At 34.0% G+C, this 23,565-nt stretch overlaps 1 protein-coding gene across 2 annotated transcripts in view; it reads left to right on the forward strand.

The window, feature by feature from the left end:
- The window catches only part of TTC37 (tetratricopeptide repeat domain 37), an 84,143-nt gene extending 61,215 nt beyond the window's left edge, over positions 1-22,928 (forward strand). For both annotated transcript variants that reach the window (XM_032403979.1, XM_032403980.1), the window contains 7 exons: positions 814-942; positions 3,898-4,019; positions 5,774-5,932; positions 11,086-11,238; positions 15,082-15,212; positions 16,909-17,032; positions 18,939-22,928. In XM_032403979.1, coding sequence (XP_032259870.1) covers positions 814-942; positions 3,898-4,019; positions 5,774-5,932; positions 11,086-11,238; positions 15,082-15,212; positions 16,909-17,032; positions 18,939-19,013 — 893 coding nt within the window. In that variant the 3' untranslated portion in view covers positions 19,014-22,928. The remainder of the gene's footprint in view (positions 1-813; positions 943-3,897; positions 4,020-5,773; positions 5,933-11,085; positions 11,239-15,081; positions 15,213-16,908; positions 17,033-18,938) is intronic.
- The last annotated feature ends 637 nt before the right edge of the window (positions 22,929-23,565 follow it).

Raw genomic sequence — 23,565 nt, forward strand, 5'->3', positions numbered from 1 at the left:
CAAAATTATTTGTTTTTTTAAGCATAGCAGGCCTAAGATATTGACCATGCAAATATTAACCTGCAAAATATGATTTACAGAAGACCAAAAAATAAAAATCTTCTAATTTCTAAATTCTTTTTCACCTTCTTTTTACAACTACCTTTTTAAAAAAGAGGCCTCTATATGCATAATCTTTATCATTACCACTTCAGTCCACTGCTTCCCCCTCTCCCCTGAAGCTGCTGTCAAGGTGTGAAGGAAAGAAGGAAAGATCAAATCAATGAAGGGATATATAGAATCATAGAATTACTTTACTTGGAATGATAAAATGACTTTCATGCTTGGCTGTTAGAACATAGGTAAATGGAGTTGTCTTGAGCTTTTCCTTTGGCTCGAAATTTTCTTAAAAACTGAGAAATAGTATTATCTTGCTTTTCCTATGATTGAACCTTTAATACAGGGTTTGAATGATGACTGTGTCTCCTTGAGACTTGCCCTTGGTGTCCGATGAAAGTGAATATAATCGACTTTTCCACAGTAGCACAGTACTCTAGGCAACTGAGCTAACCAGCCATGGAAGAACTTAATAGGGTATTTCTTATCCTCTACAGTATTTTGAGAAAAACGCAAATCTTGAAGGATGAATATAGTAATGTGTCTTCTGAAAAGAAGTATAAATTAGTTTTGTTTAAGAAAATGGATTTTTTCTAGAGATACAATTTATTTTTAACTTAATTTTTTGGTATTTATAAACTCTTACTCTCATTTTTGATAGTTTTTCAGCAATATGTTGATATCAACAAGCCTTCTAACTATATTCCTTACGTTTAGGTGATCCTGCTGTCTGGGCTGGGCTAATGGCAGCCTGTCATGCTGATGATAAACTGGCTCTAGTGAACAACACTCAGCCAAAGAGAATGGATTTGTACTTGGCACTGTTATCTGCTGTTTCTGCTTCAAGTAAGTTTAGAAAAACATTTTATACATAATGAATTCAGTGTAAAGTACTCAGAAGGATATTGCAAGAAGGTAGTGGGCATAATTAGCTCTACACTAAAGGCTGAATGATCTCATCTGACAAAGCTTAAAAACAAGCCTTGAAAAGATGAAATCATTTTCTAGAGGCTTAACTGCCTACAGAACAAAGCTCAAGAACATTACAGGAATACAAAAATGTTCAGCATTCAACAAGGTAAAATTTACAATGTCTGGTATCCAGTTAAAACTTAATAGGCATGCAAAGAGGTAGAAAAGTACCACCCATAATGAGATAATAAATAGAAACATCCACAGATGACACGCTAGAAATCTCTTTAAAATGTAATTGACTCTTTAAAGCACATATTACAACAATAGCACAAAGAACAGGAGGGGAAACAGAAATATTCTGTTGTAAAATTTTTATACTGTAAGTGAAGTGGTATAATATTACTTAAAGGTAGACTGTGGCAGGTTAAAGATGAATACTTAAAAATGTAAAGTAGATACTAAATAAATAAAGTTATAGCTAATAAGCCACCAAGGTAGATAAAAGGAAATTGTAAAAAAATAATTCAAAGATGAGGAAAAGGGAACAAAGACTTAGATAAGACAAATAGAAAACAAGTAACACATTGGAGTTAAGCCCAACCACGTCAGTAGTCAAGTTAAACGGTCTAAACACCCCAGTTAAAAGGCAGAAACTGTCAGATTGAATAAAAAAGCAAGAGCCAACTATATATGCCTAAAAGAAACATAGATGAAATATAAATGTATATTTAAATATAAAGACAAAAATAGCCTAAAAAGTAAAAGGTTGGAAAAACATATACCATGCCAACACTAATCAAAAGAAAATTGGAGTGGCAATGCTAATTTCAGACAAACTGGATTTTAGAGCAAAGGATATTGCTGATGATAAGGAAGGTCATTTCATAATGGAATCAATTCATCGAGAGGACATAACAGTGCTAAGCCTTTAGGCACTAAGTAACAGAGCTTCAAAACACATACAATCTGCATTGTATTTCAAAATAAAATAGGTAGAAAAAAAGAAGCTTGTGGAAAAATGTATGAAGCAAAAACTTACAGAATTGAAAGGAGGGACAGACAAATCCACAATTATATAGTTAGAGATTTAGTACTCTTCTTTCGATAATTGACAGAAAAATTGAACAAAAAAAATCAGTAAAGATATAATAAAGACTTGAACAACACTGTCAACTAAATTGACCTAATTGGCATTTATGGAATATTTCTTTATAACAGCATTGTCAAGTGAACACAGAACATCTACCTACGTATCTTATGGGCCATAAAATGTTCGAAATAAATTTAAAAGGCTTCAAATAATATATAAAGCATATTGTCTTAATATAATAGAATTAAGTTAAAAACCAGTAACAGAAAAATATCTGGAAAATTCCCAAATATTTAGAAACTAAATAACATACTTCTAAATAATCCAGTTCAGGGAATAAGCCAGAAGGGAAGTTAGAAAATATTTTGAACTGAATGAGAAGGAAAAAAAAACATTTCAAAATTCTACAGTGTTATTAAAGCACTGCTTACAGGAAATTTATAGCATCAAATGTCTACATTAGAAAAGAAAGCCTTCAAATCAGTAATCTCGGCTTCTCCTTAAGAACTAGAAAAGGGAAGAAGAACTTATACTCAAAGTAAGCAGAAGAAAAGAAGTAATAAAAGGTAGCGATCAGTGAAATAGAAAACAGAAAATCAACAAAAGTGAAAACTAGTTCTTTGAGAAGATCAGTAGAATTGATAAGCCTCTAGCCAGACATCAGGAATGAAAGAGGGTACATCACAATAGCTATTTAAAGGCTAATCAGAGGAACTTGGGAACAGTTTACACTATTAAATTTGGCAATTTGGATGAAATGGACAAATTCCTTAAAAGACACAAAGCTCACTTAAGAAGAAGTAGATAAACTAAACAGCTTTGTATCTGTTAAAGACACTGAATTTATAGTTAAAAATCTTCCCACAAAGAAAACTCCAGGACCAGATGGCTTCATTGAGGAATTCTCCCAAACATTTAAGGAAGAAATAATACCAGTTCTATACAAACCCTTCCTGAAAATAGAAAAGTTGGTATTCTTCTTCTCTGAGGCCAGCATTATCCTGTCACCAAAACCAGGCAAAGACTTTAACAGGAATACTGTGGAACTACAAATGCAGAAATTCATAATAAACCGTAGCAATTCAAATCCAACAACACATAAAAAAGGTAACAATACATCATGATCAAGTGGGGTTTATCCTAGGAATGTAAAGTCGCTTTACATCTGGAAATGTAATTTACCATGTTTATAGTTGTAAAGGTGCTAGACAAAACTATATGCTATACTTTATGATTCCATTTATGTGAAATTTTAGAAAATGCAAAATGATCCATCGTGTCTGAAAATAATTAGTGGTTGCCTGGGACAGACAGTAAGAGGAGAGGTATGTTGGGGACAGAAGTGATTACAAAGGGGTAGGGTGAAAATCTTCATGATGATGAATATGTTCATTATCTTGATGGTAGTGATGGTTCATAGATATATGCTCATGTCAAGTCTTCAGGTTGTAGAGTTTGAATATGTGCATATGTGTAATTTATCGTATGTCAGTATGTCACAGTATTTAATTTTTTCAATGAATTATTTTTAGTTTTACTGTAGATAAAGTGATTTTTTATATAAATCACAAGTCTATAAAGTTTTAAGTTATTCAACCACAAATATTCCAGCCATGAAACTTTTCAGAAACCTGGCACATACTAGAATGGTCTGTGGTATTCCTATAATACATTTAAGTTTTAAAAATTGTATATGCATGATAAGTCTAATTGTAATACTTCTTAGCAACTGATTACTCCTCTGAGAACACATTATAAATTGCAGAAGAAAGTAACATTAACATTTTTGTTAACAGTTAAAGACAAAGAATTCCTTAAGGATTATAACCAATCTCTTGAAAAGTGGTCTCTCTCCCAAGCTGTCACTGGTCTCATAGACACAGGAAGAATATCTGAAGCTGAAGCCCTCTGCACAAAGGTATTATTATGAAATTGAGCATTGAGACTTATGGATTCTTATCCTACTTAGAAGATAATATTAAACATGGAATGCACAGTATTTGAAGGGCATATGATGATGGTGGTGATGATAGTGATGATGATGATACCACCCAGCATTTATTGAGTACTTCCTATAAGCCTGTCAGTACACTTAGCAGTTTGTATTTGAACTTCCCAAGAATATATGGCATAAATACTGTTATCCCCTTTTTATAAATGAGTAAACTAAGGCTTAGAGAGGGTAAGTAATTTGCATAAGAGTTCACAGCTAGAAAATGATTGAGTTGCCATTTGAACTCACATTTGTCTGACTCTAGGACTCAAGGACTTAATAGGTCTTTGTTGGGGAGAATACCATTATGGAGGCCGTATTTCCTTTTGAGTTCTGGTTACTACCTTCAGAATACTGTATTTTCTGGCATCTCTAAAGCTCTGAACCACACAGAAAGACAATGAGGAGTAAGTGGGCAACTGGAGCTGCTTAGTAGTTACCTTGTACATACCTGGATTGTAGGCTCTGTGTGTAAATCCTTAGCACCTTGCCTAACATATAGTAGGGGCTCAATAAATACGTATTCAGTGAATGAATCAGTTTCATAAACTTACTCAGAAATAATTGAATGGATAATGTGGGTTTTAAACATTACTTCTTCTGAAAGCATCTTTTTTCATAAATGCTTACCAAGTCGAGATTGTATTTTCTTTCTAGAAATTTTTTTTGGGGGGCAAGGGGGTGTGGGAGGAGATGAATTTTACAGAGAAGGAAGAATGGATCCTTGAAGATCCCTTTGGTGTTTGAATTCTCTGAAAAGCAGAGTAATAAATTTTCTCTCTTATTTAAGAAATTCCATCTAAATTCAGGACAGATTAGTATTATGCAGTGAGTGTTTAATAAGCAACTGACAGTTGCTATGCTCTCTCTGACAGAATAAGGGATACTTTTATGAATCTTACCATTTTTTTTGTGCCAATTTCTTAGAAGAAAGCAATCACATATATTTAAGACTATGACTTAATTAAAAAAATAAAGTGTGTTATTGAGGGACCAGCAATAAAGAAAGAAATGTTTAAAACAGTGGAAGACTTGTTTAGAGAACTTTCTTAAACTTCTTCGAGATATATATATATATATATGTATATATATATATATGTATATATATATGGGAGGAGATACATATGCATATATGTAATTCTATATGTGTATGTTTGTGTATAAATAATGGCTTAGGGAAATGGGTAAATGGGTCATTTCTCTTACAGTGTTTAGGAAGTCTGTGCCTAGAGAAGGACATCTAATGAATATCTTTGTGAAGAGATTGAAAAAGGAAAAAAAAAAAAGAAAACTATAGCTTATAGCTCTTCCTGTATAGTTTCTTCCAATAAGGAATAGTGTTAGCCTTCACTGTTAATTTTATGTCTTCTGAATTCACCTATTTACATTCAGAACTTAAGTTTTTCAGGATATCACCTAAGAATAAAACAAGTCAAAGGGACAAACTAAAATAAATGAATTAAAAACTACAATAATAGCATTATCAATTTTAATTTAAATGTGGAGTTTGATATTCTCAAGATGTTCATTGTTTTATTTATTTTACTTTTGCAGTTCTTTATATTTTATTAAGAAAAGGTTAAATTCAGATTTTTTTTTTCCAACATGGGGAATACTTAATTGCCACTTAACATTCAAGAATCTATTTGATGTATTTCTATTTGGGGTTTAATTTTTAGAATTTAAAAAGTAACCCTGATCAGCCAGCTATTATCTTACTTTTGAGACAAGTTCAGTGTAAACCACTCTTGGAGTCACAAAACCCTCTCCCAGATGCTGTCCTTGAAGAGCTGCAAAAAACAGTCATGTCCAACTCAACTTCTGTTCCAGCTTGGCAGGTAAATTCTCTCCTTTCTTACATGAGTCCTAAATTAGAATCCTTCATTATACTAGATGAAGGCAGGGGTTAAGCTCCATTTTATTTGTCTTGTCTTTAAACTCACCATGTATCTTTCATTTTCAAGATTTAAAATATGTTGTATTGTGATTAGGGAGACTGAGGAAGTTTAATACTAATTTAGGATCTGCTGCTACACTGCTTCAAAGCTTCTTAAATTGTTGATTATAAATTTCCTCGATTTAAAACAATGTTGAGAATACTGTCTTTTACATGGTGTTGATGTAAGAGAGCTAAAGAGTGTTTCAAACATTTTGTCATAATGGTGTTAACTCTGTTGTAGAGAGGATTTATGTGGTTTTTCTTTATTTTTCTTTAGCTACCACGTAGGTAACTCATATCCAGGATTTTAATGGTTATTTAGTGTTTTTTGAAATAGTTACTGATGCCTGAATCAACAGAATGTCCTTTTAGCTGGCTCTGGTTATCTGCAATGACAAACATGTAATGATCACCATGTACTTTATTCTTATTGATGTTAAAACACAGAAAAACATGTAATTACTGTATTCAGTTTACTAGTTTCCTCTGTGCTCCAGAGAAAGTGTCAAAGGGGCTTTTTGATGTCGATTTAACAGAAGCTTATTTTACTATAATTTTTTCTTCATTTTGATCTTTTATTATAACAACTTTTTGATGTTCCTGCTTAAAAAGATTATCTAGTGGCATAAAGTTGTTGGATTATGCAAGCTAAGCCTGCTTTTTACTGTAATCATTGGAGAAAGATGGTGCTTTTTATCCCCTTTCTTAAAGTTTGCCATATGAGAGTTAAGATAATTTAATTCTAAGGTCAAATGGATACTGATGATTTCATATTCTTCATCAAGAAGAAAAATACCTTGTCAAACTAAAAGGGAAAAATAAAAGATAAACTTTATAGGAAGTAGAGTCTTAAGAAATAGCGTGTGTTTTCTTTCATAGTATATAATTCACAAAGGATAGAGTATAAAAGTCTTAAAACTACCATTCATTACATTTTTACTTACATATATGCCTTTTTAGCTGCCACCTATACCAAGATACAGAACATTTCCAGTAACCTAGTTGCCTCCCCATGACTTTCTCTTTGATTTCTCCCTACTTCAGATAAAAAGGAGAAGCACTATTCTGACTTCTGTCACTTCTTTCTAGTTTTGCCTGTTTTTGAACATCATGTAAACGGACTATTCTTTTGTATCTGGTACTTTCATTCAGCGTTGTGTGCGGGACTCATTTAGTTGTTTCATGTAGCCATAATTTTTCCATTTCATCTTATGAATATACACTTGATGGTATTTGGATTATTTCTAGGTTTTGGCTATCATGAGTAATGCTGTGTCCGTCCTTACCTATGTCTTTCAGTGGGTGATAAGGGATATGTATGTTTACTCTAGTAGATCCTGTCAGACAGTCTTCTAAAATGGTTGTCCATTTGATGTTCCCACCAGTAAATTTTGAGCATTCCAATTGCTGATATTGCTAGATGTGGTTAATATTTCCCTTTTCAGTAGATAGGCAGGTAATAGTATCCTGTGGTAGTTTTAACTTGAATTTACCTGACTAATGATGTTGAGCCACTTTTCATATGCTTATTGAACCTTTGGATATCCTTTTTATAAAGTGCCTTTTATTTTTCATGGGCTGTTTTTGTTTTTTTGGGTTTTTTTTACTGATTTTTAAAATTCATTATATTTTCTGGATTGAAGCACATTTTGGGTATTTGTATTGCACATATTTTCTCATGTCTGTACCTTGGCTTAGCACTCTGTTAATATTATTCTTTGATGAATAGTTCTTAATTTTAATGAAGTCTGACTTACCATTTTGTAATGGTTAATGCTTTATTGAAATGTTCTATTTAAGAACGCTTTGCTTACTTTAAGCGCTGAAGATATTTTTCTGTTTTCCTTTAGAAATTTTTGTTTTGGGGCACCTGAGTGGCTGAGTCGTTAAGTGTCTGCCTTCGGCTCAGGTCATGATCTCAGGGTTCTGAGATCGAGCCCCACATTGGGCTCCCTGCTCGGCGGGAAGCCTGCTTCTCCATTTGACACTCTCCCTGCTTGTGTTCCCTCTCTCGCTGTGTCTCTCTCTGTCAAATAAATAAAATCTTTAAAAAAAAAAAAAAAAAAAGAAATTTTTGTTTTACCTTTCACATGTTAGGTATATGATTCATCCAGTGTTAATTTTTGTTAATGTTGCAGGATCCAGGTCCATTCCTTTCTTATGTGTATCACATTGTCCCAGCATCATTCCTTGAAAAGACCATTCTGTCCCCACTGAACTGTAGTGATGCTTTTGTCATAAATCAGGTGACTGTATCTGTAGGTCTTATAGGGCTCCCTCTTCTTTTCTATTATCTATTTGTTTATTCTTGCTTATAGCTTTATAATTAGTTTTTATGTGTGGTGGTAATATTAAGACCTCTCACTTTTTTTGTTCTCTTTCATGTGTCTAAAGTCATTTTAGGCTTTTTGCAATTATATATGATTGTCAATTACCCTGCTTTCTTCCCCCACAAACAAAAGCCCCACTAGGATCTTGATTGGAATTGCATGAATCTGTAGTTTAATTTGGGGAGGATTGATAAAGTAATACTACTGAATTTCTCTATCCACAAATGTGGTATTTTCCTCAAATTATTTGGGTTCTAAATTTCTCTCAGTGGTGTTTTACAGTTTTCATTGTAGAGGTCTTTTACATTTTTATGTTAAATTTATTAGTAGTTAGTTGATATTTTTTCTTTGATTACAAATGGTATTTTTTTCTTGTATGCTTGCTCCAAATGCTTAGAAATGCAGTTGATATTTATATTTTGACCCGCAACAACCTTGCTGAATTCACTTATTTTTTTGAAATGATTTTAGGTTTTCTGTATACACAGTTATTTCATTTATGAATAATAAAGTTTTACTTTTTCTTTCCAATATTTGTGTATTGATTTTTTTTTTTTTTTTTTTTTGCCATATTGCACTATTTAGAACCTTGAATACAGTGTTAAACAGAAGTGGTGGTTAGACAAGTGAACGTTCTTATTCTCAACCTAACGTAGAAAGCATTTACTATTTATAATTAATATGATTTTTGCTATAGGTTTTACCTGATATATATTTATCAGATTAAGGAAGTTTTCTTCTATTCTAAATTGGTAAAAGAGATTTGTTTTCTATCATGAATGGATGTTGAGTTTTAACAGATCTTTTGGAGGGACATCTATTAGAATGGCTCTTTTTTAATTATTCTGTTAATGAAGTGTACTGCACTGATTTTCAAATGCTACACTAACCTTGCATTCTTAGAAGAAATCCTACTTGGTTATGATGTATTATTCCTTTTATATATATTGCTGGAGTCACTTGGCTAATGACTGTTTAAAGAATTTTTAATACCTATATTCATGAGAGAGAAAGGCTTGTAATTTTTCATTCTCCTAAGGTCTGTGTTAGGTTTTATTATCTATGTTGTTAATTCTCCTTTTCTTTATTTTCTTAAAGAGTTTGTGTGAGAGTGACATTTATTTCTTTAATGTTCAGAAGAATTCACCATTGAAGCTATTTGGGCCAAGAATTTTCTTTATGGGAAAGGTTTTTTTTAAGATTTCCTCTTTCTTTAGCATTGTTGGAACTACAGGGAATTTGTCCAGCACATCTCAGTTTCAGATTTATCGGCATAGAGTTGTTCATGATACCTTCTTTGTAATGTTTGGAAAATCTGTAATGCTTTTTCCTTTTTCATTCTTATATTGGTAATTTGTGTTTTCTAAATTGTTTTCTTGATAATAAGCAGTTTTATTAATTTTTCAAAGAACCAACTTTTTGTTTTGTTTTTCATTATACTTTCTTTACATGTTATTGACTTCTTTTCTATGTTATTTTTGCTTTCTTTGGATTTAGATTTTTTTTTTCCCCTAGCTTCTTGAGATAGAAACTTATAGCATAGATTTTCCGTCTTTCTCCAGTATATGCATCCCCCAAGATTTTATGTTGTGCTTTCATTATCATTCATTTGAAAATGTTTTCTGATTTCCATTGGGATTTCTTCTTTGATCCATGTAGGTCTTTTCTGTTTGTTTTTTTTCATTTTGAGGGGAGGGGTATTTTTTTTGTTGTTGTTTTTTTAAGGGAGAGAGTGTGTGCCCGAGTGAGAGCGAATGGAATGCAGGGAGAGGGAGAGGGAGGGAGAGAGAGAATCTTTAGCACAACCCTGAGATCATGATCTGAGCTGAAATCAGGAGTTGGACACTTAACCAACTGAGCCACCCAGGCACCCTGATCCATGTTTTTTTCTGAAGCATGTTGTAAAATTTCTAATATGGGAGAGGATGATTTTTTTTTCAGTTATCTCTTACTGATTTTTAGTTTAATTTCACGTAATCAGAGTAGACTGTATAATTTCAGTTCTTTGAAATGTGACCCAGCATATGGTCAGATTTAGAAAATACACATTTTCACTGAATGTGTATTCTGCAGTTGCTGAGTATAGTCTTCCAAATATATCATTTAAGTCAAGCTGATTATGTTTAAATCTTCTATATCCTTACTGAATTTTTTGTCTGTTTCTTTTACCGTTGCTGAGATAGGTGTATTAAAATCTCCAACTTTGATTCTGCATTTCAGTGTTTTTTTTTCCTTTCATTTCTGTCAACTTTTGCTTCATAAATTCTGTGTCTTTATTAGGTGAATACAAATGTAGGAGTGTTACCTCTTCCAATTAATTGATTCTTACTCATTATGAAACAGACCCCTTTATCTCTTAATATTTCTTGTCTTAAAATATACTTTGTTGGAGGTTGATACAGCTATACAAACTTCTTTTTGATCAGTATTTACATGATATATCTGTTTTTACATTCCATTTTGATTTTGTTCCTGACTTGGCCATCATGGAAGACTCTTTAACACTTTCAAGTGGTGTGGCTAGTAAGCTATTGCTGATAGAGTGGGCAAGATGTCTACTCCTTTCTTAACCTGTGAATTTTGGATTTGGGGGGGCACAAAACTTACAAAATTAAATTAAAAATTTAACTTCATCAAAGTATATTGAATTTATTGGAAATAGAGTACCAGACTATGTACTAAATTAAAATTTTTTTGGTTCTGTTCTCTTTCTGTTCCTCAGTGGCTGGCACACATATATCAGTCCCAAGGAATGATGGGTGCTGCAGAGATGTGTTATAGAAAGAGTCTACAAGTAGCATCCCAACAGGGCAGTTGGAGTGGGAAGCTGTCGAGTCTCTTGAGACTAGCTCTGCTTGCTTTAAAAGCCTGCATGGTAAGATCATATTATAATTATGATCGTGAAAAACTGATTCTTTTATTTTTCTTTAAGATGATAGTGCTTTCTGTTGAGTTCCTGTTGTTTCATCACCTTCTCGTGTGGCCTCCTCATAGACTTTGTATTTGGGCTTTTGGTGGAAATAAGAGTCATGTAAATCCATAGATTCCAGCAGAACATTGTCATTGTTTGGGGAAGAAAAAAAACAAAACAAAGATTGCAATTTAAAGTTGAATTATGGCAGAATATACATATTTGTTTCCTGTTGATAAATTAGAATTAACCCAGGTACTCATCTGTGACAAAGGTGCCAGTAATTTAACATTTCAGTCATTTCTCAGTTAAATTTGACATTCTGTAAGAAGGACTTCTAGTAATTTTTGATTTGACATCTGTTTTTTGATACAAAGTTAGGTATATTAATCTAGAAGTCTTTGGTACTAGTATGGAAAACTCTTTAAGATAAATGTTTAAATTGTGTGCTTTGGGGGGCAAACTGCCGAACAGCGTATATGATATTCTATTTGAGTGTTTGTGTGTGTGATACATACTAACTTATTTCATATTCACAGTAATCCTATTTTACAGTTGAGGAAATTAGCTTGCAGTTTAGTAATACCCATACATACCCCATCTTCTCCCACTACCCACTACAGCCACAAAAATTATTTTCTCTAATGGCTTTGGTTCTGGTTATACGATTTACTACCTGTGAAAACTTCAGCTGTTTAGAGCCTTTCTTTTTCCTTGTAAGAGTAGAGATAATAATACTACTTTGCCTTCTTATAGGGTTAAATATCAAATGAAATAACATTTACAAATGCCTTTGTAAACTTTAAAACACTGCTCGAGTCTAATTATTCTTACTGTAATATTTGACACCCAGCAGTTGTTGTAAAAGAATATGAGATGCATGTTTCTATGGTAAACACCTGGCAGTGTACAGAGGATGAGGATTGTAAAATTACACTTTTATGAGAGGCTCCTGTATGTGTTATAATATATGAATAGGATATTAAACTGAGAGGTTCAGCTAAGATATTAAATACTAGATTTCAGAGATAACAGATTCCAAAATGAGATAGAAGATCAAGGTACAGACTTCCAAAGTGAGTAGAAGCCTAACCTATAAGGAAGCTATAAAAGGATTAGAAGTTGGAGAAGGATTATGAAGAAATTTTTTGGGGGAGAGCTATTGTGTTTTCCCTCCATCTCTGTGGCACATTTCCACCCACAGATGTCCACAAAGGTGAGGAAGAGAGAAAGTGTGTATTTTTTGCTTTCAGTCTGTACACAATTGGGTTTCATCCTCCAAGGTAACTGATTATGGGATAAACAGCTGAAGAGTGAATAAATAAATTAATTAACTAATTAATTAATTTAAAAAATAATAATAATAAAAGAATCTATCTGAATTCTCTCAGAGAAAGGGAGGTTTTGATGTGTGGCCTCTGAGGTCCTGGAGGCATATGGACAGGTATCTGACATAACCTCAGGAGTTTGTGGCTCTCCACCTGCTGTGTTAGGACAGAGGAAAAGAGAGTGTTTTGGAAAATGAGCACATGCTCTGGTAGAGAGTGGTCTGCAGTAAGTGAATCCCAAAGGTGGATAGGAGTATATGCTTGGGTACAACATGGAGTGAGTGAAGGAGAGTTGCTGTGACTTGGGTTTGGCAGCACTCCTGGAGTTTGTTGGAACGAGTGAATGGTGCCAGTGTGAAAATGAGTTGGCATAGGAGTTATCTTAGATCCTATCCAGTAGGGCCTCCTAGAGGAGTGATGGCATCTCGGCAGAAAGGCAACTAGAGGTTTCCAGATTGTTTAGAGGATGTGGAGAGTAAGTGAAATAGAGTATATTTGTCCAGGTTAGTGGAGCTGCAGATGAACAGGACTGCTTCACAGGCATGCATTCTATGCAGTTGCCCAGGGCCCCACACTTGGTCTAATGCTCTCCAGTCACCATCTTGAAATTCTTAATTATTTTTGAACAAAGGGCCATGCATTTTTATTTTGCTTTGGGCTCCACAGATTACATAGCTGGTCCTGCAGATAAGAGACTACCCATGAAATTGGGAGTCTCTGATAAAGCCAGGAAAGCCTGGATGAGAAAAAGAGATTGAAATACCTATCAGGCCTAGAGAGCAAGGCATCATCGTACAGTAGCACCAGTCAAATAGACTTCCGGCATTTCAGTAGCTGTCTGAAACTACAATTGGCAAGAAAAGGTAAATGTTGGGATGAGGAGCAAGCCATCTGCTGCTATCTGTAACCATACCCTGCCTGGGAACTGTAGTGGGACAGGGTGCAAATACTACCTTTGAATGAAGGTTGAAGTATTGAAAGGAAGAAGATATTCTAATTAAGGTTGTTTGTGATGACTCTAAGAAAAGTAGGTATCAGAATCACAGAACCTACTGTAATATACACGCAGGGACAGAGATAAAGTGCTTCCTCATATAACAAATTTTAAAGACACAATGGGAGACAAAAATGTGCATTCTGTTGTTTAATATACCAAGTACATATAGAAACTTTTTCCTTATATAGTAATCTTTGAGCTAACTTTATAGAATATTTTATATGAGACTATATTATAAAAGCAACCAGTGAGAGTTTTGTGTTCTTGGTTTTTAAAAATATTAGGAATGAGGCACCTGGGTGACTCAGTTGGTTGAGTGTCGGAGTCATGATCTCAGTATCATGAGATGGAGCCCTGTGTCGGGCTCCATGCTTAGCGCAGAGTCTGCTTAACATTCTTTTCCCCTCCCTCTCCCTCTGCTCCCACCCACCCCCACTCTAAAATAAATAAATTAATTAAATCTTTAAAAAAATAATAATATAAAAAATAAAAATCTCTTAGGAATAGTCTTATTACTTTTGGGCTTTGCCTTATTTTCTTTGTCAAATGTACCCAAGGTCTCATTGCTTCCATCTTTATAGAAGATGCTTTACAATTTATTTTCAAATTTATTATCTTTATAGCTTCCTTTTTCTTGATTACATGCATAGTAATGTATTGCCTATACTGCACTCAGTTTATTGCTCTAACATTTTTTTTATAATTTAGTGTTTGAAATGGACTCATCCTATTGACTTTATTAAAATGTGTACTCTAGATAACTGTAAATATGAAATCTTAGTTTTTAATGAGCGTTTGAGGTTTTTAATGAAAGATTTTAAGTGCATTTTTTCTTCTAACATAATTCAGCAGACTGTTCACCATTTTATCTTCACATTATTGTTCCTTAGAACACACTTATCTTATTTCTGAGTCAGTACATATTGTAAAAAACTAAAGTTTGCAACATAAGTGATGTGTAGATACCTTAACATTTTCCTTATAAAGTGAAATTCTTTAAAAAGTTCTCAGTATTGATGAGTTTGATTTATCTGTGATCTGCTTTGTACCTTTTTTCTATTTTGGGATTTTATTTCAGCCTTCTCTTTCTCTTTAGATAATTTTTGAAATGTGGGACTTTATCACTACCAATTAAAGAGTCATGTTAAATTGAGTTTTTTATATTTGTTAGATCCCAGAGGCTTAGTGACTGATAGATTTTATTCACCTATATAGTAGAATAGTGCATTTTCTTTTAAGAAATATTTTAGTGTTTTTTAAGTAATATTCCTCTTTGAAACCTTCCTTTTTTCTAGTCTGCCCTGTTCTGTAGCTCTTTAAGGGCAGGAATCAGATCGTAATCATTTTGTAGAACCATGGCCCCTGTAGCATGTACATGATGACTTGGACAAGTAGGCACTTAATAAATGAGTGTTGAATTTCATTCTTTTAAGGTAAACATGTTGAAAGTCTTGATTTAATATATGTCTTATATTTTTACAGGCTAATATTTCCAATGATCACTGGTCATCTTTGGTTCAAGAAGCTACAACTGAGGCCTTGAAACTTTGCTTTTGTCCATTGGCTGTCTTTTTACAAGCTTTGTTACAATTCAACCGCAAAATGGGGGCAAGGTATGAAGAATTCTTGTTCCCTTTTTTTCTTGGAAATGTTTCTTCACTTTCAGTCCCTCAAGGAAACAAAGATTTAGAGTTAGTGTAACAAACTTGGTGTTACTACTTTGGAAAGGCTGTCGAAGTAACCAAGTAGGAAGAAAGCAAAGTCTTATATTTGTTTTACAAAAAATAATTTGGTACACAGATATAGAATATGAGAGATTGGGCATGACAGCATTTCAAGTGAAGAAGGGCTTGGAGTTTTGCTGTCTTCAGATACACCAACAGTGTAATGTAGATTCTAGAAACAAAATAAAAATACTGAAGTTCAAGGCTAGATTGACTTAAGTTCATGCAAGGTACTAAGCTATGAAAAAAAAGTAATGAATATTGAAAAGACAGAATTATGTTTATAAATAATGAGGTTTTTATATCTAGAAAAACTCAAAGTTTCTGAGATTACAATATACAAATTTTAGTGATCTTTTTATTGGAAGGTGAGGATGGGGTCAGAAATAAATTTGAAAAACATTACTTAAAGATCATATGGATGAAAAAACAAGCAAGAACATTTTAAAATTCTGAGAATAAGATGTAGCTTTAATGGATATTACACATAATACAGAGCAACTATAGGTAAAACAGTGGTTTAGGAGCATTACGTTACTGCAACGGGATAGATATTGTAGACATAGAGCTTAATACATATAAATATGTGGCAGAGATCACATCAGCATCCCAAAATAGGAGTGAAGGAAGAATTAAGGCTATGGCTAATCAGCAGTTCCAGAACCATTTAGTATTTATTTACTTTTGGTCAGTTTTTTGTATGACTAATTTCACCCAGAAATGTTTTAGGCTATAATTTATACTTCCTAATGAACTCTTTCTGCTGAAGCTCAGTGTTGGTGACTTAGAGGGCCTTAACCTCTACCTCCTTGTAATCTGTTAGCACCTCCCATAATTTTTATCACCACCAAAAATCAGCCCAAATCAACATACACGCAAAGAAAAAAACAGTGTGCTTACTGTGTGATTCATATGTAGATACATCTTCAAGACAAGTTCTTCAGTTTCTGCTTCGAACCAATTACTATTTATAAGATCCTCCTATTCAGCATTTCTGAAGTTACCACAATTTTTGTTGTGTCTGTTAGTACGGAAGTCTCTGGAGTCATAGGTGTTAGTAAATAAGGAAAGAAAAATTAGAACACAATTGTAAATCAGCCTTTTATTACATGGGTTTACATATTGTACTTGTCTGTTAAAGCATATACTAAAAAGCCTGATATACACTTTGACTCTGATGTAGATTATTTTTGTATTGTTTATGGATTTGTTTTCAGTCTGTTTTCAAAAAGGATTAGAGGTAGAGCACTCAGAAGTGCTCGTAAAATAGGAGCCTTTCCCCTCTTCGATTTGGAATGAGCCTTAATTTACTTATTTGCAAAATAAGAATAGTAATAGCAAGCTAACCTTACAAGGTAGCGAATGTTCAATGTGACCATATGTGTAAAATACTTAGTGTCATACCCAACACATAATAAACACTTAATAGATATTAGCCATTATTATTACCTTTATTCTATGAAAAAAAATTCATGAAGGAATCAGTACCACGTGGGCAAAAGAATGAGAAAGATAACGTGTGTGAGACTAGTATATGAGATATCTTATGTTAATTTAGATGCTTTGGACTAAATATCTTTTTCAGAGAGACGCGGCGACTTTTGGAAAGAGTGGTGTATCAGCCTGGGTATCCCAAGTCTATTGTATCAACTGCACGTTGGTATCTACTGAGACACTTACATGCCAAAAATGACTACGAGCTTATTGACGTAAGGCCTTGATTTTATTCACAATATTTCATTTTGGATCTTTGTTGGAGGAGGGGTGAGGGTTACTGTCCTGTGTATTGTAGGATATATAGCAGCATTCCTAGCCACCCTAAACACTAGGTGCCAGTGGCACTATCCTCTTCCCTCTACCCAACTTGTGACAACCAAAAATGTCTTTAGACATGCCAAATGATACCAGTAATTGCCCCGCGTTGAGAACCACTGATTTAACCTGTGGGAAATACATTCTCCTGATGTGCTATGTAGAATAAGAAAATTAGACAAAGGTACTAGGTGCTGGTTGTGGTATTTTTTATGACCATTGCACTGGAAGCAAATATATAGATAGGTTTGGAAGTAGCAGGATTTAATGGGGTCTTGATACTATCTTTGGAAATATTATTTTACTTGTCTTTTCTATGAGATGCATGTGACAGTTTCTACTCCTCATGGGATAGCTCTGGTATCTAAATATATAAACATATATGTATGTGTCTTTAAAATTCTTTTTAAAAAGGTAGAGTATATAAAACACATATAGGTTTAAGGTTCTCATAACTTGAGCTTATAATTTATAAAATACAATGAATATTAATGAGAAGCTTTTTAAATATCTAAAGCACTTGAAATACTGTTTGCCTTTCAGTGAAACACAGTATTAAAGAAATATTAACAAAAACAATGCTTGGAGAAAGGCATTCTAATTAACATATTGCAAACCAAAAAGATAGAACTTGTGTGAATGTTGGAGACAGTTTTCCATGCTTTTCTTGCATTTCTAAGCATCCTGTGAGCGGATGACCTGACTGCTCTTTGTTCCAGACTGTCTTTTCAAGGATGTTTTTCTAGTGAGCCTTGGGAGACAGACGTGACTCCCTCCAGAGTAAAGGGTAGGCCCGTTATAAAGGATTCAGGTCTCCTGGGCTCAGGGTTCCTCTTTTGTAATGCAAACCAGTACGGATGTGGGAATCTATATACTTCTATCCGGGTCACCTGTGTGAGTCTTAGGGGCCAAGGGGAATAAATGTAAATGTCTTGATCCTCATGCAGTTTGTTGTACCATGAGTGGTGAAGACCTTTGTCGCTGACCCAGGAGAACCGTGTCTTTGGCAGTATCCATGAAACTGTGCAGGCTAACTTGTTAGCTTGCAAGTAGAGCAAAATCTCAGACCCTTCACAGTGTTTGAAAATGAACAACCAAAAAGTTTTAGTAGTCGAATGAGCAACTGAAATGAAATCTTACAGTTTGTGGAATTGGTGAAAACCTTGCAAAGCTTCTTGATAGAGCCTCGAATCTAGAACCTCAATTCTAAGCTATGGTTTTAAAGGAGAGAAGTATTGGGCACCTGGGTGGCTAAGTCGGTTAAGTGTCTGCCTTCAGCTCAGGTCATGATCCTGCAGTTCTGGGATGGAGCCCCGCATCTGGCTCCCTGCTCAGCAGAGAGTCGGCCTCCTTCCCGCCCCCTGACCCCTCGCTCGTGTTTTCTTTCTCTCCCTTGCTCCCTCTCTTTCTCAAACAAATAAAAATCTTTAAAAAAAAATAAAGGAGAGGAGTATCATTTGCACAGTTCTGTGTATAAAGTGGTCTTCCGGGTAAGGGTTTAGAGATGACAGTATTATAAACAAAACCACCACTTTCATTTTATACAGTGCTGACGAAGGGTAACAGTCAAAATGTTGCATCTATACTAATTGAGCATTTGAGTAAATTGTGCTTATCTTTGATGTTGGCTTTGGCTAAACAATTTATTTCAGCAAACATGACTGAAAAGATTGCATGTAGTCACTTTTTCTTGTGTTGTTTGATATTGCTTGCTGCCTTTTGGCATACTTGGCTTCTATGAATTTAAACATAGTTACTGTTAATAAACAAAATACTAATGTTCCTATATGTGATTTCCCCTAGGTGCTGGTAAACAATGCCAAAACTCATGGAGATACAAGAGCATTGGAATTGAATCAGAAATTGTCCTCACAGTAACAGTATGTTATTTTATAGTAAGCAAGCAAAGAAAAAGTTATTAGAAAGAATCAATGAATCAAGACTGTTCCCCAAAGCAACATTTAAAAAAAACATAGTTATAATCATCCATTCCTATTTTAAATCTAAAGACATTTAAGTTCTTAAGCTAGGGATTTAATTTTTCAAACACTCGTAATATAACTTTAATTTGAAAAATATGTTTGATTTTGAGAAGCCCATAATGAAAGGAAAAAACATGATTCCCGTTGGTGTTCATCAATAATTTGTAAACCATTCTTTTCTCCATCTTGCATTGTGCATAATAAGATATTTTTTGTACCCCTTTACAATAAAGCGTTTATAGCCATTTTCCAAATAATATGCAAAAGCAGATTAGCACAGTGCAGAATTTTACTTCTTAAAAAATAAATTGAAAGATGTAATTTCTTCTGTGAACTCTGGAGTTCAGCAGACCAACTCATCATAACATCTAAATAATCTTACAGCCTATTTTACTAGTGGTTCATTTCAGATTCTGTTGAAGAAGTATAATGGAAATGTTGGTGAGTTTAGACTGCTAATGGATATGTTTGTATAATTCAAAACACTCAGGTGTATGGCTGCATTAAAAAAATTAATGGAAAATTTTGGAAAATAATGCCGACAGTGTTTAATTGATCATGCAGTTTCTTCAATTATGATGAAAAGACTTGAACTTTCTGAAATAAGAAAAAACATAGTGTCTTATTTTCTTTATAGTATTAATATCAGATATAATTTCTAAGTTTCAAATTTTAAAACTTGAAAGCAACGTTACATATTTTAGTTTTTCAAAAAACCTTTTATATATCTGAAACAACTGTATGTTGCTTACTTTGGATTTGTGGCTTTAAAAAATATTTTCAGATATTTACATATACTATTTGTTGTATGAAAATGTGTGGTTGTACAATTTATGTATACAGTTTTTCTAAATCAGCTTTATGGTGTTATTTTGTGAGATAATATAAATTTATAATATTCTGTAATTAAATTTTGCTCCAAAGGTTAATCTATTGAACTAACTATAATTTGGTGAATTCCCAAATTTGGCTGAATATTATCCTCATTCAGACCTATGCAATCAGAATCTTTAAGGATAAGGGCCTAGAACTCTGCATGATGAAGGCATGCCTAAGAGATTCTAATGTTCATTCAGGTTGGTGAACCACTGGATTAATCCAATGATGATTATTCCCTTTACTTTTTTCTTTAAAAGAAGCACTTGCCGTTCTCTGCCCATTTCTTCCTTATCCTCACAACTGTCCAGCTGATTCAGTTCTTTTGACAGCCTGGCCCACAGACTTAGCCAGAGATGAGCTGCAAAAGGTTGCCTGTGCCTCTCTGGTGCCCGTGCCCTCCTCCTTCCTCTGGCAAGCACTTTAGCCTTTACCCCAGAATGGCCTGGATCTATTTGCTTCAATGCTTATGAGTCAGTTCTTGTTTTCCATCTGCTTTCTGGGGTGTCACTTGCTTCACGAGGTTACTTTCTCCTGCAGTATGGACTTGGTTAGTCTTTGCTCCAGGCCTGTAGCCAGGGAGTGACCTTTTGACTAAGTTGCCTCGTTCTGGCCTCCGAGAACCTCAGACCCAGGTTTTCTAGAAAGGAAGGTTCGAAAACACTATAGTTAATACCATCTCAGGTAATTCTTTTTGCATGGATGTACACACATCCTGTCTTTTCTTTGTTTTCTTAAGATTACTGCCCAGTTACTGTGAGGCTCCAATCATAAATGTATGAGTTTTACAGAGGTTACATAATGCCAGACCTTTGCTAAATGTTTTAAACATTGTCATTTAATCTTAGTAAGTAAAGGAAAATAGTGCTAAACACTATACTTAAAGCAAAGAAAAACCTGAAATGGAATCAGTGTTAATAAGATTCTAGGAACTTAAAAGTAGCCAAAATTTCCCTTCATTTTATATGTAAGTTTAGAGAAATTACATTAAAAGTTATTTCCAGAAGTGTCAATATTTAGCATTCATATTAGATATTTCCTTATTTGAGAATTATAGTGCATTTTTGCTAATTTTTATCTACCTTTTGGCTCTTATTAATTAATCAGATATTCATAGTCCAGCTAGACATCTGATAATCATTTTCTGTGGGAAACATATATTTCAGCTTATGAGTAAACTTTTAGAACACAATCTACTTGCTTGGGATCACTTATCATATTTCTAAACTGTCCCTTGCATTAATTTCTGGTCAGGATAAAAAAAACACCTTAGTTTAAAATGCTATGCTCTTTTTTCAGTTTGAAATGAAATTTCCTTTCATTTGGGAATCTACACAGAACAGCATTGGACAGAAATACCCGGGTTCTCCATTAAGGGAATTAAAAGATATGGTTACCTAAACTAGCATAAAAAAAAAAAAAACTACTCTGAAACATTAGGTAAATATTTACTGATGTGTAATACATGAATATGAAAAGATACATGTTTGGTTGCTTCATAGAAAAGCTTGATACTTGTTTTGGGGACATTTTATAGGAACACAAAAATGAAGCATATTTTATGCATGAGTCAGAGGGACTTGCAGATCTATTTCAGTTTTTGCACACTTTAAAAAATGTGGAACTTTCTTTTGGCATAGTTGACCCTGTCTCTCTACAGGTCTTCCTTTTTTCCACTTCAGCTGCTAATGGATAGAAAGCTTCTCAGACGCCCATATGTAGACTCAGATGCTGGTTATAAACTGACCGTCAATTTGCAGGAGAGGTTTTTTGGTTTTGTTTTGTTTTTTACATTAGAAAGATACATTTGTGTATCAGATACAAGTACAGGATTTTCTTCCCATATATGTATTTTTAAAGACTTTTTATACAAAGAAGGTAAAAAGTCAGAAAATTCCCTTATTTAGAGTATATACCTTATTTTTGGTTTTGAAAATAGAGTCACTTAAGATCTATTGCACTGAAAATCCACTCAAGGTGTCTAGCTGTCCCTTTGCTATGTAATAATGGGTTTTTCCTCTTTTGGGCTGACTAAAATAGGAACTTTTTGAACAGCAGGGTTTTAAATTCTAATGTACCTAAAAAATATCCTATACAACTATAATTTTTTTAAAAATAAATGCTAAATTATCTTTAGACCTCAAAATGTTTTGAGGGAACTTAAGAATAGAATCTCTTTAACAAACAGCTGTTATGAAACATTTGAAATCCTTTTTTCTTTTATTTTCAATTTAGAATTGAAAATACCTATTTGTTTTAGTGAAGGGATATGATGCCAGGAGACGGATAATTAAAATTGGAGTATCCCTTGGAAAAGGGGTTGGGTTTCATAGTACTTCACTGGAGTGTTGAAATCATTTGCATGTCATCATCTCTCCTGAGTTTGAATCAGTACAAAAGTTAATTTGGGCTACATACTTCCCCTGTATATAGTACCTATTATAAAAACATATTTAAATTATTAATTTTTCTGAAGAGAAGATGGGCACTAAAAAAAATGTTTATCTTGCTATTTCTGCTTATATGGGAGGCAGAATAATGGTTCCCCAAACTTGTCATGCCCTAATTACCAGAACCTGTGAATATCTGGCTAAGGGGCTATGCAAATGTGACCTTGACATGGAGAGATTATCCTGGATTATTTGAATGGACCCACTTTAATCACAGAAGTCCTTAAATGTGGAGAGCCTTTCTGAGAGTGACAGTGGAAGGTCAGAGGTTCGACATTGCTGACTTTGAAGATGGAGGAAGATGGTTCCAGCCATGGAATAAAGGCAGGCTCTAGAAACTGGAAAAAGCAAGGCAACTTTTTTTCCACTGGAGTTCCCAGAAAGGAATGTAGCCCCACTGGCACCTTGACTGTAACCTGCTGACTCCCATGTTGGACATCTGACTTATACAGAGCTGTAAGATAATAAATTTACATTGTTCTTAAGCCACTAAGTTTGTGGTAATTTGTTATGGCAGCATAGAAAATGAGGGCATTGCTCACTGTGTATATTGTTAAAGTGAATACACATTCCTTTGAAGTTGGATTTCACTAGATCACTGAAATTGGGGATTATCATCTTAATTGTTGCCCCAAAAAGGGGTCATCAGATAAAGATGATGAGTTATTAAAAATGGTTACTGTGAAAATATAAATGTCGTAAGTATTTGACTCTTAAGAATATGTGGCTGTTTATTGCTGTAACAGTATCTGAAGTATTCTCACTTAACATGCTGCCTGCAGCACAGAATCACCATAGAGTTGATCAGGTACTTCACTCTCATTCTCTTTAAAAGAGCTGCATTAAATTATACTCACAAAACCTAAGTGGTGTGTTTCAATCTGGGTTTCAATATTTAATGGGTATGTGACTGGATAAATTTTATGTCTTGGCCTTTAATTTTTATGTAAATATGTAAAGTCGGGGCCTTGAGCTAGATTTCTAATGGCGGCATTCTGTTATTCTAAGGTCACCAAGGTTTTCTAGGTCCAAAATGAGCTGGAGCAAAATACTGAAACTGCTTGGTGCAGCACCTGGGAAGCAGCAACTCTGGTTTCCATTAAACGGGGGCCCCTCTTGTGC

The sequence above is a fragment of the Phoca vitulina genome, unplaced genomic scaffold (genome assembly GCF_004348235.1).
Source record: "Phoca vitulina isolate PV1807 unplaced genomic scaffold, GSC_HSeal_1.0 scaffold6, whole genome shotgun sequence".
Taxonomy (NCBI): domain Eukaryota; kingdom Metazoa; phylum Chordata; class Mammalia; order Carnivora; family Phocidae; genus Phoca; species Phoca vitulina.